Raw genomic sequence first — 19,587 nt, 5'->3', positions numbered from 1 at the left:
CCGTATTTAGGAGGGAACCATACAAGACACTCCAAATATTGAGGAATAGTAACTTAAGTGCTCTGTTAGTAGATTTCTGTTTGTATATGTAGTAACCGTAGGGGATCTGGGATTACACACACACAAACACAACCTTAGATACCTCTGGCCGGAATGTCCGCTTCATGGAGAATATACACTTCATATATCGGATGGAAATAGTGGAGGAATTTAATTCAACTCTCTACTCTCACTCTGTCTCTGGTTCTTCCCTCTTTGTCTCGCCACCCTTCCGCCCTTCCACACACACACACATGCATAATAATATGTATAGGAAACAAGGAGGAGAAAAGACCAGAGCCATTCAAGGCTCCGGCAACGTGTGGGTAGTGCTTTGAGTTGTTTTTGTGCTTGGATTGCATATTAATTGATATCTAGAACCACACATGTGTTTCGATTAGATCTAAGATATGAACAAAACATATTTGAATTTGGCTCGGAAAGGGGCCGGAAAATGGCCTACTACACGGAGTGCCGTTTCTTGCAAAATTGCCGAGAAGCTGCCTCCTTATGCCACCCAAGTGTTGTATAATCTCATTAGCTACTATATAAATGTATCTTTTCACAAGATCCCGACAAAACCTATGCAATTGTCAGTCCAGGGTCTGGCTGTATTCTTCATCATATAAGCCTGTGGTCCTTAGGAAGATAGAACAGACAGGAATTGTCAGTCCTGAACAAAACTGGCTTGATTCTACTATGGGAATTGAACTGTAGGGCTCGTGAGCCTAATGGGACCTTCAGATGGAGAAAGCCTTTGTCTCTTTCCCAGTGGTTGTCTCTTCCTTATCCATTATTGAGTCACTCATCCTGATTGTGCTTGGTCCACAGTTTTCAGTGTCTTTTCACAATTGGGTGATGGAGCCAGGGTTTGCAATGGTGGATTGTTGTTGTTTGTATTTGGTTGGGTTGATTAAGATGATGCAGAAACAGTTTCATTAGCATGAACACTTCTTTAAGTTTTAGTTCAATGGATTGACGAATCCCGTTGTCCACCACCGGGAGGGCGAATAAAGTCGAGGTAAAGTCTCTTATAGATTGACCCAACGACACAGTTTTCGGTAGCAATCTAAGTGAAAATCAAATTCCAGACCGAAGGCTTCCTGAGACCCTTGTTTTCAGTTGATTACTGCTGTGCTGGAGTTTTCAATAGGATGAAGTCATGAACATACTTACCCAAAAAAAAAGTCACGAACATTGCCTTGCAGCTGAGCTCTTTTGATTTGTAGAGGCTCTTAATTTTGTGTTCCCATATTTATTTTTCCATCAATGGATTTGTCTTATTTGTAATAGGCAATAATGATGCTTTTTATTTGGTTATATCAAAAGATAATATCCGTATTGGTGCACGTGAGTGGAGGTGGGAGGATATGTGGCTCTTTCTTTCGTTAGAATAGTGTTAGGTAGACCGAGGGATCCAGCCTGCACTGCAGGGCTGTAAGGCGGCGATCCAGCCGTCCATTTTGGCGATGGACGGCTCGGATCAATAGAAGCTCGGATTAAATCAGAGCCATCGGCGTCAAAATGAGCAGCCGCTCCAGTCCCTGCAGTGCGGACTATACTATAGGATTTCCCATTCCGTTAGGTAGCCATCATTTGGAACACCCCTCTCAAACAAGCCAAGTGTGAATTCCAAAACATATTTTGAGGATTCAAGCCGTTCGCTTGGTTCCGACATGTAAATTATTTGTGCAAAAAATAGCTTGATCGAGTATCGACATGTGCGTCGTTCAAATCAACGGATGAATGTTGGGAATTATAATGGATCTACCTACTATGATTTTACTATTAAACTAGCTCTGAGACATCCAATTATCTAAGAGCTGTTTGTTGCTTCATGTTTAAATGACCCTCATTAATCTTGTGCTCCCGAGGTTTTGCTATCTGATTTGAAAATAATTTTGTTCACCCTCCTTTAAAGAAGGTGAACATTGCCTACCCCGTCAGAATAATTTTGTTCAGTTTGAGACTGTACGGGTTTAGTTATGGGTAAGAAAATCTCCAACCTTCCGAGTACAAATTAATTGAGAATTTGTGGTATAACACAGAATCATCCACGCACACTCCTAGTCCTACGTATTTGTTTTTTGGGTTCGACCTTGGGGTGTTCGAGCCAGCTTACATGCACCTTGTAAGAAGTACTTTCTTAGAGCTCTAAGAATTGGATAGTAAATCCACCAACTAACCGGGCTAATCCGTCGGGCGAAGTGAAATTATCCGTCTCCATCGGCTTTGGGGATCGTAAGGCGGAGCTTGATTCAGGAATGGGCCCATTTTCCAAAGTGGGATTTTTCTTCCTCTGCCCCGTGAGCAACTGCATCCCGTGATCTTACGGCTCCTAACCGACAAAAAGCTTGCTGCTGCGTTTTGTACTCACAGAATTCACGGGTTGTTCTTTACAAAACCTGTCTTGAAAATGCCCTCGGTTGTACATGAAAAATCACAAAAATGACACTGGTAGGGTAAGAACCACCTTGCATGATTGCATGCATTGTATACAAGGGGAAGGAAATTGGGAGCTGGGATGGTTGAGTTTATTTGGAATGAGTGACCAGTATTAGCGCCTCGATCGAGCTCCTTCGTGCATTGTATACAAGGGGAAGGAAATTGGGAGCTGGGATGGTTGAGTTTATTTGGAATGATTGACCAATATTAGCGTCTCAATCGAGCTCCTACGACGGACCTAGTAGAGTAAGAACAAGGAAGAGCGGCGATGGGTGCTGTTTGGGTGGAGATTGGTCCGGTAAACACTGCGATGCCTAAGTCAGTTGTTAATGTAAGTAGAAAAGGGTACTCAGAATAGGAACATCAATGCTCTTTTCATAGCGCAACCATTGGGCCGTCGCATGAATTCACGGTCCAACCCATGCTCGATCATTTAGCAAATGCGATGTCACTCTCATTTCAGTAGCAATTTCGTCTTTTAATTTTTTTTAGAAGTTTCACTTGTCAACGTTGTCATTTCAATTGCCTCACTTGCAACTCTCTAGCATGATAAAAAGTGGCATTTTGGTAATTTTACCGCAGCGGAAAGGGCAAACCATGCAGTTCATAGAAGCATCCCCCCTCCCCTGACACACACCCCCCGGCCCCACCTCCCCTTTTCCGGAATTACCCCGCCCCTCTCTCTCTCTCTCTTCGTTTTCTTTCTTTCTTTCCTTACAGTTTCTTTCTTTCTTTCTTTTTTTTCCTTTTTTTTCCGGTTTGATTTTTTTTCATTTTTTTTCATTTTATTTCTTTTTAGTTTGAATTTTTCTCTCTCTTTAATAACAGGTTAAGTCTAATTCTAGGCTTTGTAAAGTAATTAAGAAAAAAAAATGTTTCAATTGATCATGTTTATACGACTGTTTTATTTATTTATTTTTTTGTCCTTTATAGATTAAAAAATATAGTTACGAAAATAAGTGTTTTAATTTTCAATCCGTTTGAACCAGTGCAAAGATGTTATTTTTCTGATCATTTCATCTTAAATGGTCGTAATAAATTTTTGGTTCCAAGGCCTTTCAATGGACATCCTAAGAGAGTCTTAGAACTAAAAAATAAGTCTTAGGTGTTTTGTTGAAAGACCTTAAAAAGATATGAGTAATTAAATAAAGAAATAAATTAAAATAATATGATCAGAATAAAAAAAATTTCACACCCGTTCAAACGCATTAAAAATTGAAGCACTTAATTTTTTAACCATATTTTTTAATATATATAAACGATCTAAAAAAATTAAGTGCTTAAATTTTCACTCCGTTTGAATCGGTGCAAAGATCTTGTCAATATAATCAGAGTAACAAGATCTTTGCACCAATTCAAACGGAGGGAAAATTTGAGCACTTAATTTTTTTATAAGACCGTTTATATATTAAAAAATTGGTTAAAAAATTAGGTACTTCGATTTTTAATGCGTTTGAACGGGTGTGAAGATATTTTTATTTTGATCATATTATTCTAAAGAGACATAATCAAATTTTGTCTCTAGGGCTCTCATAATTACGTTTCTGCTCCATAAGATTGCAAATTGATGGTGAGAATTTTTTTTAACCCAAACGTTGCCGTTTAGGGGCTAGCAGAGCCCAGGGCCAATTAAAATGGCGGAGGGAGGTAATTAAAAGGGCTGAGGGAGGGTAAAAGCGGAAAAAAGGTATGAGACCGGGAGGGGTGTGGTGTCAGGGGGGGTGGGAAAAGCAATTTACATCTATGTTCTTGTCTCGATCTTCCAACTCTGCTGCGTTTTCTTCACTCTCCAGCTTTCGGACTAGTAACCTCTTCCCTTGGCTTTCAGACAAGACTAGTTGCCTTGCATTAGCTGCAATATCCCGCAATATAGTGTCTTGATCGAACTTTGTGCATCTAGCCTTAGAAAATTAGATACGGACTAGAAGGTTCATTGCTCACTTACGTCATTTCGAGTTTTGAGTTAGCCGGTATTGTTTTGATTGTAAGAAAACAACGTAACAAACCGAAGGAAGGAGACCGAGTAGTCCCCCCATAGCCAGGGGGATTTAGGGGGGGTTCCATACTATAGTAGCTATTGAGTTCTGAGCTATTCCAGAAACCCCGCCAGTACGGACATGAGGAAGTATTGGAATAAGGGGTGTCCAAGATTCTCGAATAAGGTTCTCCTCAGACCCATCCAAATTGACTTGTCATTTACAATATGTAACTTCATGCATGCCAGTGTCTCTATTTTTTTTATTTTTTTTTTCATTTGAAGATCAGGAATGTCCGAACCAGCTTGTGTGCGCCTTGACTATTCACCTCCCCAGTGTCTGTTTTCTGCGTCCCCTTTTGAGCAACTCGTCTTCTACAATATCGAAGATTCAGATTATTTAAAAAAATCTCTCCATCTGTGGGGAAACTTAAATGAAAAATCAAGTAGTACTTTTGTTTTGCTGGATAAAAGAATTGATGATTGACCTACTTTGGTAGATGCCTTTAACTCAAGATATCAGAAAATTCGGCTATTCAACTAAAGATTTATGTGCTCTGCCAAATCCTTCAAAAGCCAACCCTTCTTTCAACTTCTCTTCTTCTTCACTCCTTTTAAGTTAGAAATACGCATCCTTACGTCATACAGTTAGAGGTATGCATATCCGAGATCGGTTTGATAGTTAGGAGGAGTGATATAATTATGATAAAATGGTACTAAATGGAGGGCTTGATTTTGTTTGATTTTTTGGTTCAGTCAATTCGTGAAAATATCCTAATTTAAATAAAAAAGGGGGGAAACTAGAAGAAAAAAAAACTAATAATAAAATTTGAAGTATCTGCTAAGGTGCATTACAAATTTTAAGTGCCAAACAAGAATATCTGGAAGCAAATTACATCTTCCTACATGGTTAAATTTCAATGTATCTCCTACACATGGTCTTGTAGAACACAAAATGGTTATTTTTGAAAACAGCCAAAACCGGACCAAATTGAACCATTTACACTGGGGTCTGATCTCTTCTATTCCGTAAACTCTTGTGCCTCTGTGCCGAGGGGTTATCCGGTCGTTGGATCGTGTAATTTTTTATATATATATCTAACGGTTGGAAAATTCCTCAGCATAGAGGCACATGAATTTTCGACATAGAAAATCCTGCTTCGTGCACACTTTACACCCCTATTGTAGTTTACTAGCCTCCTGGTTTTTTCCTATATAAAGGTCTCACTCCTCTCTCACAAACTAGGCTCTCACTTAGTCAAGCTCAAGTCCAAGCTATGGACTTAACCATCCTTTCAATATTCCTCTTCAGTTCCCTACTTCTAACCACCACCAAAGCTCTTGACCCATGTGTTTCACCAAAATCCAACCCTGATCACTCAGACCTCTCACTCATTCACATCTATGGCAAATGCTCACCTTTCAATCAACCAAACCCTACCTCCTCATGGGTCAACACAGTTCTCAACATGGCCTCCAAAGACCCAGAAAGGGTCACCTACTTGTCCAGCCTGGTGGCCCAGAAAGCCACATCCGTCCCGATCGGCCCGGGCCAACAAATCGTAAATGTGGGAAACTACGTGGTCCGGGCCAAAATCGGGACTCCGGGCCAGCTCATGTTTATGGTCCTGGACACCAGCAGCGACGCCGCTTGGGTCCCGTGCAGCGGGTGCACGGGCTGCTCGTCCACGTTGTTCGCCCCCAACACTTCCTCGACGTTCGGGTCGATGGACTGCTCCATGCCCGAATGCTCTCAGGTCAGCGGGCTTTCCTGCCCCACCACTGGATCCGCCACGTGCCTCTTCAACCGGACGTATAGCGATTCCTCGTTTGCAGCGACGCTCTCTCGCGATTCTCTGACCCTTGCCGCAGACGTGATCCCGAACTACGCGTTCGGATGCATCAACTCGGTCTCGGGCGGGTCGATCCCGCCCCAGGGGTTACTAGGCTTGGGCCGCGGAACCATGTCTTTACTCTCCCAATCCAGGTCACTTTACTCGGGCGTGTTCTCATACTGTTTACCCAGTTTCAAATCGTACTACTTCTCCGGTTCACTTAAGCTCGGTCCAACAGGCCAACCCAAGAGCAACCGAACCACCCCTCTCCTCCGAAACCCTCGCCGCCCATCCCTCTACTACGTTAACCTAACCGGAGTCAACGTGGGCCGGGTCCACATCCCCATAGCCCCGGAACTCCTAGCATTCGACCCGAACACCGGGGCGGGCACCATAATGGACTCGGGCACGGTTATAACCCGGTTCGTAACACCCATTTACAATGCGATCCGGGACGAGTTTAGGAATCAAGTGAAAGGCCCGTTTTCGTCCCTGGGCGCGTTCGACACGTGTTTCTCGCCGACGAATGAGGACGTAGCGCCGGCGATTACGCTGCGTTTCTCCGGCATGAATTTGGTGCTTCCGGCGGAGAACAGCTTGATTCATAGCAGTTCCGGATCGTTGGCGTGCTTGGCAATGGCTGCGGCGCCGAACAATGTGAACTCTGTTCTGAATGTGATTGCCAATTTGCAGCAGCAGAATCTGAGGATATTGTTTGATACTGTTAACTCTCGTGTTGGCATTGCTCGTGAGCTTTGTAACTAGCTTCTAGTTCTCTCTCTCTCTCTCTCTCTCTCTCTCTCTCTCTCTGTTTTCTGTGGTCTGGAATTTTGTAAGATTAATCCGAATGTTTTCATCCCAATATTGTTAGTGCTATGAATAAACTGTCTTCAAAGAAGAACGTCAATACTTCTCTCTCTCTCTCTCTCTCTCTCTCTCTCTCTCTTCAATACTATACTATACAGTTGGGTTATGTCATCACTAATACATAGTATTTCAAAATAAATTGTCTACAAAGTCAGAAAACAAACAGTGAACAAGTCTAGTGATCGTCTGATCGATTGTCTTTCTCCCCTGTAGCTTTTGGCAGAATTACCCAGTCCAAGAAAAAAAAGAAGAAGAGAAAAATCTATTTGCATGATAATAAACCTTGATCATTTATTTCCTTTTGTGTTTTTATTAATTAATTATTGGCACCCATCGTACAAGCGTTCGTAATTGCAGGCCGCAATACCAACACGACACGACACTAGACTTGTTCAACTTGTTTAAAGAGACTCACTAAGTACATTAGCCAGGCTCGACTCGTTTACAACCGAGCCGAGCATGAACTCAAGTTTTAGGCTTATTTAGTCGAACACTATGAATCTCGGCTCGGCTCGTTTACACCCCTATATGTAGTGTTGCCAAGTAAATTAGGAGCTATTGGGCATGAACTGGAAATTTCACAAGTAAAGGGGAGTAATTTGTGACACTGATCAAACTCTAGGGTTTTCTGCGTACTTGTCAGAACATATATATTACCCCTGCTCTTCGATCACAATCAGAGCCGGACCAAAATCTTACTACATGGAACTGGTACCCTTCTCTCTCAAATAACTTTCTTCAAAAATCTTACAAACACAATTTCTCTGACACAACAACTCACACAACCGCTAACGTCAGCAGCAAACGATGTTGTTTTGATTTTAAAAAAAAACCCCAGATCGCGAACACAACCTCTTCCCCTTTTCCCTTTCCCCTTCTCGTTCAAAATACAGACACAGAAGGGAGGGAGGGGCTCCCACCACCTGCGACCACCACAACCCCAGCTGATTTGAGCAGGTATATATAGTGTAAAAGAGTTCACATGTTAGGCTTATCGTCAAATGAATTCTGTAACTGGGTTCCGCTTAAAAAAGGTTGGTTGCAGCCTTGCAGGTTAAAAAGCTTCTAAAACCCAGCTTTTAAGAACCAATGAAGTTTTTATAGTGTTTGTGAACATTTTTTTTTTTGGGTGTCTTGAAAGTTGTGCCAATCTGTTTGTCATGGCTTTCAGAGCTGGTAAAAAATTGATTTAGAAACATCAATTATGATTCTTTGGGATTATGATTTCCAGAATTTGCTTTGTAAAATTTAAGGCTTTCAACTACTAAAGCATAGGAATTCAAATTATAAGCCAAATAAAGGGGATTTCAACTGGAACCAAACTGGCGTCTCCTCTCTTGTGGCACTTTCACTGAATACTTTCCCATTTATTCATTTTCTCCAGTAGTTATGTTATTGGTGATAAGTGGATACTACAAGATGCTGGCGTTAAAGGCATGAAAGATGTGGAAGCTTTGCCTCCACCTCCAGAGGTTAGTGATAAAATTCCAGCCCTGCAATACAAAGGGGAAGTCAGTTACTTCATCTGCACCAGACCCGGGAAAGGTCCTGTTGTATTGTGCGATGAAAGCAAAGCTCTCCTCAACCCTGAAACTGGGTATCCCAAGTAAATCAAGGAAGCTAAATGCCATGATTGATGCTTTTCGGCAGACTAGATTTTTGGTTTTCTGTGGTAGCATTCTTGCTGTCTTTTGAGAGTGCAGTAAATGACACTTTGAAGTGAGTTCAATACTATTCTGGCCAAATTCCAGTTTATGTTTTAGTTTTGTTTTCCAGTCAAGGTTTATGTATCATCTCCTTTGGTGCAATAAGGAATAGAAGTGCAACGTGTTCCAATACCACTTCATTTTCTTCAATCCTAACGAATGTAGCAATAAATTTGTCAACGATTAGCTTGGTTTTGTCATGATACTTCAGATCTTTAGCGTTGGCAATTGTTGCGAAGCTATCACACTTGTGTAGTTCCAAGATCAGAAAATCTCTGCGACAAGTCTCAGACGCTAGAAAAGTCTCCTTGACCAAACTGCTTGTTGAACACTTGATGAATAGAATGTGTATTCTGCCTCCACGGTCGATCAAGTTATGGAGGGTTCTTCTTCCTGCCTTTGTTATTGCACTGTTAGAGCATCTCTACCCCTTGTCCATACAGAAACTCGAAATCCGAGCAAAAAAATCCTCAAAGATCACCTCTCCGGACCCCTTTTACCCTTTCTCTTACCAAATCAAAGAACTTTTTTCCCATGAATCAAGGAAGATCCCAACCCAACCCAAAATTCCAACGGCTAGTTTCTGGTGCTGGTCTGCAATTTCCGGCTGTCATAGCAGATGCACAAGTCCTTGGCAAGGATAACAAAAGCCAGATTGAGGGACTACGAAGTTTGCTGATCGGCATTGGAGGGGTATGGTGGTCCAACAAACCTGGTGGTTGGTGGTGGGGTATCTGACGGTGAGAGAGAGACCTGAATAGTCTCGTCTTTTGTTCAGCCTTCAGGGCAAAACAATGTCCAAAGTTCTTAAGTTAATCAAGATCCAATTTGTCTATAGAAAAAAGGTCCAATTTTGAGCCAAACACGATCTTCTCCTCTTCCGGTTCAAAACTACAGAATTCGAGCAAACCCATAATACATTAAAATGGAAGGACAAAATTATACAAAAGAAACAGAAAAAAGAACTCACATCAGCCATCCCCAAAGAAAACCCTCATGCTTCCATGGAAAACCGTACATATGATGTCCTTCAGTCTTTTCTCCCCAACAAAATTATAACATATGGATACATCTTATTGTGTTCATTTTTGTGTAACAACATTGAATTATTCTACTCTCTTGAGAAAGCAAAACTGATATCCTCAATGGGTCTTGGAATAAAAACTTGCTAATCCACTTCTAATTTTCTGTCTACGCTTGGAAACGTTTGATAGAATGCCTTGAAATGCTTGTATGCAATGTCGATATCGTCTTTTGCACATATTTCTCTCATACTGCACGTTAAGAGAAGAAAAGTAAGCCTTGACTACAATTACCATGCTGAAAAGAAAGAAGCAAACGAGGGAAGCTGAAAAAGCAAGTTTTTTTTGGAAAGTTAAGCTGTTATAACCATAGTTCTGAATACCGTACCGGCCAGGGTACCGGTTTTCCTACCGGTACGGTACGTACCGGTACCGGTCAAATACCGGGTACCGTTTCGGATTTACCGCAACTACAATATATATGATAATTATATATAATTATAATTCAAAAAAATCCCCCAAACCATGCAATTCATCATAAAATACCTATATTAAGCTAGCAAAATTCACATAAGTGACTTCAAATTAATAAGAAAAAGTTCCAAGAGCATCCACAAAACATACGCAATGTCAAGTACATATCCATAATCTCAAAACATACGCAAAGTTCACCAAAAGGGACTTAAGAAGTACATCTAAAAAAACATAGGTTGTCATTCAACATAAACATAAGGATCATTGTGTCCTCCAATATCCCAATGATCATACTGGCTCTCGTCCTCATTTGGAAAATCATCAGCGGCATCATCAAAGTTAGGCTCCTGATCATCTTCATCTAACGTCAATGCCTCTAAAGTTGGTGGTTCAACAATCTCCCATGCAATATCCTCTTCATCAAGTAGACTAGGCTCTTCACTCACCCAATCATCCAACACATTTATGTTTTCAAGACTAATCGGGTCAAGTGCATCTTTTGTTCGCCTAATAATCCTACAAAAGTAATTATCACAATTTATAAGATCCATTTTGAAAGCATATTAAAAAAAAATTGAGTAACAACTTTTGAAACAATTACCTTTCTCGAAGCTTCAAATTATAACGCACATAGACTAAATCATTGAGTCTTTTATGCTCTAGTCTATTCCGCTTCTTAGAATGGATAAACTCAAACATACTCCAGTTTCTTTCGCATCCAGTTGCACTGCAACATTGGCTAAGTACTCGAATAGCAAACTTTTGTAACTCGGGAACTAAACCTCCGAATTGCCCCCACCATGAAACTAAAAGATTGAAAACTTAACAATTTACTAGATAAAAATTTAGCAACTTACAAGATAAAATAGGCATACTGAAAAAGAAAAGATTACCTGGAGATAGTTTCTGTCGTTGACGAAAAGCAAGGGGCATACTGAAGTCACCTGTTGCCTGCTTGTATTCCTCAATTTGTGCACTTATTTGGTCTTGCAAATGCTCATCCGGCACCAAGACTGTAAGAGCTTGAATCATTCCTCGATCAACTTCTTTTTTCTTCTTGAAAGAAGGCTTAAAATATATTGCGGGATTGAGAAAGCAACCAGCAGCATGAAGAGGGCTATGAAGTTGCCTATCCCATCTAGCATCAATCACTCGAATGTATGGGCCATACAAAGAGAGCCTATTGTTGAACCTCACTTTAATTGCCTCTTTTGCCTTATCCATTGCGTCATACAAGTGTCCCATTACAGGCTTTTCATCACCATCGGTTAGATGGAGAACCCTCACCAAAGGTTCACTAACTTTCACCACGAGTTGACAATTAGACCAAAATTCTCTATCTTCCAAAAGAATTTTAGCAACTTCTTTCCCAACATTACATTTAGCATATCGAGATCCAAGCCATTTGTCACTAGTGAACATTTGTCTAAGCTCTTTCTTGAAATTTAAAAGGCATTGAAGACTTAAAAAGTTTGTAGCAAACCTTGTGATGCCGGGACGACACAAGTCTCTACCATTTGTGAAGTCTTTCCTCATTGTGTTGAGAACCCATGCATGATTGTAAATGTATCGAGTTACCTACAAAAGTAATAATCACAATTGATAAGATTCATATTCATAGCATATCAACTATACAATATGCATAACATCTTAAATGTCACCTTTTTAGCCTTTTGGATGGTAGCGTCTATGTGCGGAAAGTGTTGAGGCTTTGCAAAATTCTCCAACATCAAGTCCAAGCAATGAGCCGCACAAGGAGACCAATAGAAGGATCCATAATGTGCTTGTAACCTCTTTCCCGCCGCTTTGTAGGCAGCCTCATTATCCGTAACAAACTGGACAACATTACTTGGCCCCACTAGTTCAACAATTTCACAAAAAATACCAAATAGTGTATCTGCATCTTTAACAAGCCCCGATGTGTCAATTGACTTCAAAAACATAGTCCCTCTAGGACAATAAACAAGAAAATTTATAATCGGAGTTTGTTTTTGGCTTGTCCATCCATCAGACATAATTGAACATCCATAATTTGCCCATACCTCTCTAAGTTCAAGAAGATACTCTCTAATTTCAACAACACTATTGTTCAAGAGAGGGCCTCTCAAGTCATGATATGAAGGACCCTTAAAGCCCGGTCCAACGGCTATCATTGCATCAATCGCCGGTTGATAATACGGAGATAAAGTCGCATTAAATGGAATGTTAGCATCATACCACCATCGAGCAACCGCCATTCTTGCTTCATCAATGGTTTGTTTAGATGACAATGCACTTTTTATAGAAGGTTGGGCACCCGACGTTGTTCTTGGCGCAAAAAAGCCACCAATTGTCTTACTTCTTTTATTTTTGGCCCCCGATGTATCTCCAGATGTTCTTTTATCAAGTAAAGACTCCTCCTCCTCTTCATCCATAGCTTGATAGGAAGCTCCTTCTCCAACCGCTTTGCTAATTCTCTCCCTCCTTTCTTTCTCTTGTTTATACCCTTCAAGCATTTGATTCATTTGCCATTTTACATCCATCGACACATTTTTACAAGCTTCCACTTCTCCCTTCACTCCGGCAAGATGTTGTTTTAATCGTGTAATTCCACCACCTTTAAGATGCTTATTACAAAAGAGGCAAATGATATTATTCTTTTTACCCAAAACCAATTTACCATAAGCCCAAGCAGGGTCATCAGATTTTGCAGGAGCTGAAGTCATTGATGGAGCATGACTACAAGCATGATCACTTGTCATTGATGGACCAGAAGACATTGTTCCTGAAATACCAAGTTACTTACCACTGTTTACTATAATTAGGGGACTGGGTAAGCTTCTTTAAAAACAAAGCCAGCCTCACCTACTACAATATCTATATAATAAAACTCAAGTAATTTCATCTGCAGACGTGTTGGTTTCACAATATGATTCACCATATGGAGTCCAAAATCAAACATTGCAAGTGTATAAAATTTATATACACAATTTATACTATAAATCGCGCAAAAAAATTCTATTAACAATAACACAGGTCATAAGTCAGGATCGGGCCAGAGTATAAAATTTATATACACAATTCATACTATAAATCGCGCAAAAAAATTCTATTAACAATAACACAAGTCATAAGTCAGGATCGGGCCAGAGAAATGAACGAATTTTGGTGGCAGAGAAATGCAAATTTGGATAGATCAATCGGTAGATGGCAGAGAAATGCAAATTTTAGTGGCTAGTAATTAGTAAATGAAACATGAATTCAACTTCTCAAAATTTTCCACACATTTATAAGATTTCCACACATTTTTTTCCAAAGCAGCCCAAACCTAGTTTGTTGCCGAGAGAGAGAGAGAGAGAGAGAGAGAGAGAGAGAGAGAGAAGCACCTGTAATTGTGGCCAACTTGCCGTCGCCGTGGGTGAGATTCCGTGAGGAATTTGAGCCGATGAGGTGAAGGGTGGAGGCTGAAAGAGCCGAAGTCCAGAATCCAAATCTGGAAAATTGATTTAGGCTTATTAGTTGTAAGATTTTAAGGTGGAAATACGGTTTCAGGACACTAGTTGGAGTTTATTACAGAATTACCTAGATCTGCAAAATACCGGACGGAATTACCGGTAATCATGTCTCGGCCGGTATTTGCCGAGATGACCGGTACCGACCGGTATTTGGTCCGGGGCGGTATTGGGAGGTTAGGGTACCGGTTACTTGTGAAAACGGTACGTACCGGCCGGTACGGAACGGTATCGACAACTATGGTTATAACCACCAAAAGAGGAAAAAACAGAGCACGGGCATACCCTTGAACTCAAAACAATCAAAGAATAACAAAAATGACAAACATATCTGCTGGTGTTTACATGAAAACAACAGAGGGGACACGCCAACCTTCCAAAATCCTGATATTCTCCCTAGTTCGCTCGACATTCCGCCAACTACAAAGGCAAGCACGAACATTCTCTACAATCAGGTCGAAGACAACTTGAAAATCAAGTCATGCACTGACTTACTTCTACCATTAGCAAGGCCCCAAGAAATTTCATCCCTAAGAGGTAAAGGAGGTCTAGAAATGCTGCACTTTAGCAGACAAAGATTCCACACAGCAGCTGAGAAAGGGCAAACAAAAAAGATATGGTCATGGGACTCCTCCCACCCACCGCAAAGGACACAGCTTTTATCAACAATAATCCCCCAAGAAAACAATCTATCCCAAGTCAATAATTTCCCATGAAAAGCAATCCACTGAATCATAGCCCAACGAGGGATGTAATGCTTGAACCACACCAGATAATGCCACCTAACTTCTTCACCAGAAACTCTCAACGCCTCCCAAGCAGATTTCGATGTATACTCCCCAGAAACAGTAAGGTTCCATACCACCTTATCCTCTCGATCAGGATGAGGGAGTAAGTTATCTGGAGTATGCCTTATAATCTCCTGTATAATGGCATCCCGAGCTCGAGGCCATCTCCAACAGCAATCTGCAATAATCGAACTTACCCTCGCATTCAAGGACCTGCCTAGATTGAAGACTACTCCATTTCCAAGCTTAGAAAAAAGAGATCCCAAGGGATGCCAATTATCCAACCAAAGAAAGGTGGACTCACCATTGCCAATGATATTTGTGATGAAAGGAAAAGCAACTTTCCTAAGGCGCAGGAGTTGACGAAATGTCCAAGAACAATCAGTTGGAATTTTCAGAGTTGACGAAATGTCCAAGAACAATCAGTTGGAATTTTCATACTCCAGAAACAATGCCGTTTGATAACATAGTTGTAGACCCATCTAACCCACAACGTATATACGTTCTTGCTCAGGGCCCACAAATGTTGGAGCATAGAAGCCCTATTCCAATCTTTAAGGAGCTTTAGCCCAAGACCTCCTTCAGACTTAGGTGAGCAAACTTGGCCCAACTAATCTTAGCACCCGTACTCTTCAAATCAACTCCCTTCCAAAAAAAAGACCGAAGAATTGATTCAATCTCCTTAAGAAGTTGCTGAGGGAGAATAAAGGTGGAACACCAATAATGCTGAATACCATATAGAACAGAACTGATCAACTGATATCTACCCCCATAGGATAATAACTTGTTCGCCCAAGAGGTAATTCTGGCCAACATCTTCTCCTTAAGTACAACACAGTCAGAATACTTGAGCCTAGCTGTAATCAAAGGCACTCCTAAGTACTTAACTGGGAGAGAGGCTTCAGGAATAGTAAGAATGTGACTCAAAATCAATTTTTTATCCTCTGTAACTGCAGCGAAAAAGACTGCACTCTTCTGTAAATTTGGCTGAAGGCCAGAATATTTGTGAAACTCGATAACAAGACCAGCAACCACCTTGAAAGATAACTCCACAGCCTCACATAAAACAAACATATCGTCCGCAAAGATAAGGTGCGAGAGGTTAAGACCACAGGTCCACAACACTTAGGGTGAAAACCAAAACCCTCATCCATAATCTTTTTCTGGAATATAGCAGTGAAAGCCTCCATAACAAGCAAAAACAGGTAGGGCGATAAGGGATCCCCCTGCCTCAAACCTCTCTTACCTTTAAAGTAACCCTTAAGCTCCCCATTTATAAGAACCGAGAAACGAGCAGAAGTGACACACACCTTAACCCACTGAATGAATAAAGCAGGGAATTCCATGGCGTCCATGACATCAAAAAGGAAATCCCAATCAATAGAATCGTAGGCTTTCATAAGGTCAAGCTTTATAGCACACCTAGGCATTCCATCATTTCTATGATAACCCCCACACCAATTCTTGCATAAGGAGAATGTTGTCTTTAATCGATCTGCCTTTGACAAATGCGGACTGACTAGGACTTATGATCATAGGGAGGACAGCCTGAAGTCTATTGGCCAACACCTTTGTAAACTATGTTACAACACGAGATAGGCCTATAGTCCTGCACAGAGACTGGAGAGGCTTTTTTTGGAACTAAAGTGATGGCCGTAGCATTCCAAGCCCCAGGCATTTGACCACTGCTCAAGAAGTATTTTATGGCAGCCATAAAGTCTGGCCCAACAATATCCCAATTGTCTTTGAAAAAAGCTGAATTGAAACCATCGGGTCCTGGAGCCTTATCACTCTTAATTGACTTAAGGGCAGCCACTATCTCTAGATCTGTTACGAGGCAATCAACCCAAGCCTCATATCTCCCGGAATTGGTTTGGAAATAGCCATACCCAAAATCCCACGGGCATCAACCCTAGACCCAAATGTAGTACCCAGAAGATTGGTAAAATAACCCAAGATTTCCTGTTGAACTTCAATGGGATCCTCCAACCTGATACCCTCAGTATTTTCCACACTCAGAATAGTATTCCTCATCCTATGGGTGACCATTTTCTGATGGAAAAACTTGGTGAAAAAGCAAGTTGTATCCTTCACTTCACAGAATTCTTTTGAACCCAGAAGAGTCCAGTTCGAAAATAAAACATGAAACTATAATAGAGAGCTAGTGCATACGAGGTGATTTTATAAAAAAAAATTCCATGGACATATAAACAAGTTCCCAGAACATTTTTCGGTTTAGATATCCTCGAAATTTATCAGCTATCAAACAACAAGACAACTGTTACTTGGAGCTAACACATTAAAAAGTGAATCTCTTGACCAGCACAAAATAAATTCCAAATATGTACTTAAAGTTGTAGTATTAACATGTGCCCTCAAGTTGAATTGTCATGACAAATCCTAGAATGAATAGCACCGAATATTGTGAAAAACACAGCCTTTTCTTTTGGGAGGAGGTTTTGTACAACTAGATGTCCAATGACTCCAATCCATTGTATACACTACAGTGGCAAAAGTTATCCACTGATTTTCGAAGATTATCACAGCCTCCCAGGGATGATGATCCAACTGACTAGTCAAAAACTTAGAGAACCAAACAAATGAGCCTCATTCTACGAAGTTGAGGGGTTCCCAAGATTAAAGTTACACCCAGTTTTGAATACTTGGGGAACTGAATCACATGACAAAGGTATTTGACTGGAAAGTGCGACAAAGTACTACATAATACCTGTGCATGGAAAGCTGAGCAATACCACAATCAACAGTACGGATTCCGACACCCGAAGCAAGTATGGGACCTATGGTTGATCCGCAACCCATATCATTTCTCACCACAAATTCCTACACAGAAACAAATGAATATCAGGGCAATGTCCCAAAAGAGGACAACAATGTTCTTTCTAATACAAGCACTTGCAAGTTTCAGAATACCGTCACCTGAGTAGGTAGGTTATGAATTTTTGCAACTTCTTTGAAAAAGAAAGCCGTAACTCCACTGGTGGCATAGCGCTGGTTTGCATTGTGCTTGATGACAAGCCCTTTTTGTAAATCTGGGCGATGGTGTTCTTCGTGCTTATCCATGAAATTTGGGTAACTCCATGAGCCATGTCAGCAGACACTACGCGGTAAGCAAACCAAACAGAAAACTCAGGAAGCATCAATTGGACGGACTGCACAGTTAATAACAGAAAAAGAAAGACTGAGTTTGCGCAACTTGTCAAGAAATGGTTTTGTTTTCTGTTCTCACGTTTTTCCTGTTTTTGATTTGGTACATGAGACAGTACAAACACTGGACTCCCAACTCAGTGTCACTCTAAGTAATCATGTCAAAACCTGGACTCCATCTTTGTCATAGAGAGATGCTAGGTGCACAACCATCCGAACACAATACTAAACACAACCTCTCACATACACGTGGGTCCCACACACATTAACCCGCGGGACCCACGTGTATGTGAGGGGTTGTGTTTGGTGTTGTGTTTGGATAGTTGTGCATCTAGCATTTTTGTTTGTCATGCCATTAATACCTGTGCTGAAAAAAGAGAGCCTATAACTCTTTATTAAAGCTTCCTGAATACATTACATAGGATTCAAGAGTGGAAAATAATCTTAATAACTACATACTAAAGTGAGATACAGAAATTAACCACCGTGAGAGGTTTATGAGAGAGTGTAATTTCAAAAAGGAAAGCCCAACAAAAAACCTCTAATGACGTGAAATACAGCTTTGTGCTATAAGGGATATATTCCTTTAAAATATTCAACAGCAAAAGAAGTGCCAAACATGAGAAGTTGGAAAAAAGCATCCTTTCATAAATCACTACATCTGGTGCCAAGGGAGCACCACGCAAGTACAAAAAAGGAGAGAAAAGGAAAAATAAAAGACTAGAGGAAAGGAAAAGAAATTAAGAAGAAGAACAGTTCAAAGGTCAAGAGAGTTTCTAACATCTGACTTTCCTACAATTTGCAAAACCGAGAAACATAATTATGTATTTATTATCCATACGAAGAAGACTTCTTTTTCTGTTTCACCATTTTGGATCTACATAATGGAGGCAAAAAAAACCATAACTATCATATTTGGAAGGAAGAATTAAAAGGGAAGTAATCTACACAAAACCAAACAAATTCTTAATCAAGCATACCAAGAAAAGATCGGCGGATTGCACGCTCAAAAGAACCCTCTACATACTCTTGAGCTAGGCAACCAACTATATGTCTCATAGCCTCAAACATGGTTGGAGCACCAGCTCCCTGAGCTGATTCTGAACCCACCTGCACAAGGAGAGATGATAGCCATTCTAAACCAGACTCACAGAAATTTTGCACATGCCATAATTGACATGACTCATGAGTACCATAAGAAACATCTGAAGGAAATCAGGTTAGGAATACCCACTTTGGAACAACAACCTAATAGTTTCACTTCCACCAGTGACAGCTGGAAGTTAGTCATTCATCTCCTTATGTTTGTTTATAATAAGAAACTGAATATCCAAGCGTGTTGAACTCTTGGTACATAGAGTTCACCTTCATATCACAGGCACCAAGGGGTTGTCAGTTTTGACTTAGGCGTAAAGGAAGACCACTTGAAGACCAACAACTGTAATAATTTCGTATGACAATGCGACATCAGTTAAATTTTTTTTGAGTATAATTGATGACATCATCAAAAGCTGAAACCAATACTAATTGCAGGTGAATAGAAGGTTTCACATGACCAAACAAAAAGCTCCCGCAATTACTCCCAATTATTGGCAAAAAGGAGAGCAAAGCAATTAACATCATACTTAAAACTTAAAAGCTGTACAAGGGTAAAAAATACCTCCTCGTTATCAAAAAGAGCAATCATCCGAATTGCATGCTCACTTGATAAATCACCAGGTGTTCCAGATGAGTCTATAAGAGTTCTCAATGCACAATAACTAGAAGCGAGATTATCCAA

General features: G+C 40.6%; 2 protein-coding genes across 2 annotated transcripts; one reads left to right on the top strand and one right to left on the bottom strand.

Annotated features, from left to right (window-relative positions):
• The first annotated feature begins 5,688 nt into the window (after window positions 1–5,688).
• On the top strand, window positions 5,689–7,192 carry LOC131333450 (aspartyl protease AED3). The gene has a single exon (XM_058367979.1). It carries the CDS (start codon window positions 5,737–5,739, stop codon window positions 7,057–7,059), a length of 1,323 nt encoding a protein of 440 aa, XP_058223962.1. The 5' UTR covers window positions 5,689–5,736; the 3' UTR covers window positions 7,060–7,192.
• Window positions 7,193–10,454: 3,262 nt separating this feature from the next.
• Window positions 10,455–15,716, bottom strand: LOC131332980 (uncharacterized). Its single transcript, XM_058367283.1, has 8 exons — window positions 15,244–15,716; window positions 14,350–14,987; window positions 14,200–14,299; window positions 13,729–13,835; window positions 12,025–13,127; window positions 11,257–11,941; window positions 10,965–11,169; window positions 10,455–10,879 (listed from the first exon to the last, which is right to left on the bottom strand). The coding sequence occupies exons 1-8, from the start codon at window positions 15,714–15,716 to the stop codon at window positions 10,603–10,605; spliced, it is 3,588 nt and encodes a 1,195-aa protein (XP_058223266.1). The 3' UTR covers window positions 10,455–10,602.
• Window positions 15,717–19,587: the final 3,871 nt, after the last annotated feature.

The sequence above is a fragment of the Rhododendron vialii genome, chromosome 7a (assembly GCF_030253575.1).
Source record: "Rhododendron vialii isolate Sample 1 chromosome 7a, ASM3025357v1".
In the NCBI taxonomy this organism is placed as follows: domain Eukaryota; kingdom Viridiplantae; phylum Streptophyta; class Magnoliopsida; order Ericales; family Ericaceae; genus Rhododendron; species Rhododendron vialii.
Note: the sequence above shows the minus strand (reverse complement) of the source record. Positions and strands in the feature narration are given on the sequence as shown.

Coding starts and splice junctions, on each gene's coding strand:
- LOC131333450 (XM_058367979.1), top strand. CDS start 5,737: ATGGACTTAACCATCCTTTCAATATTCCTCTTCAGTTCCCTACTTCTA.
- LOC131332980 (XM_058367283.1), bottom strand. CDS start 15,716: ATGTTTGTTTTATGTGAGGCTGTGGAGTTATCTTTCAAGGTGGTTGCT. Junction 11,170..11,256: donor ACGACAGAAACTATCTCCAG/GTAATCTTTTCT, acceptor TCAATCTTTTAG/TTTCATGGTGGGGGCAATTC. Junction 10,880..10,964: donor AATTTGAAGCTTCGAGAAAG/GTAATTGTTTCA, acceptor TTACTTTTGTAG/GATTATTAGGCGAACAAAAG.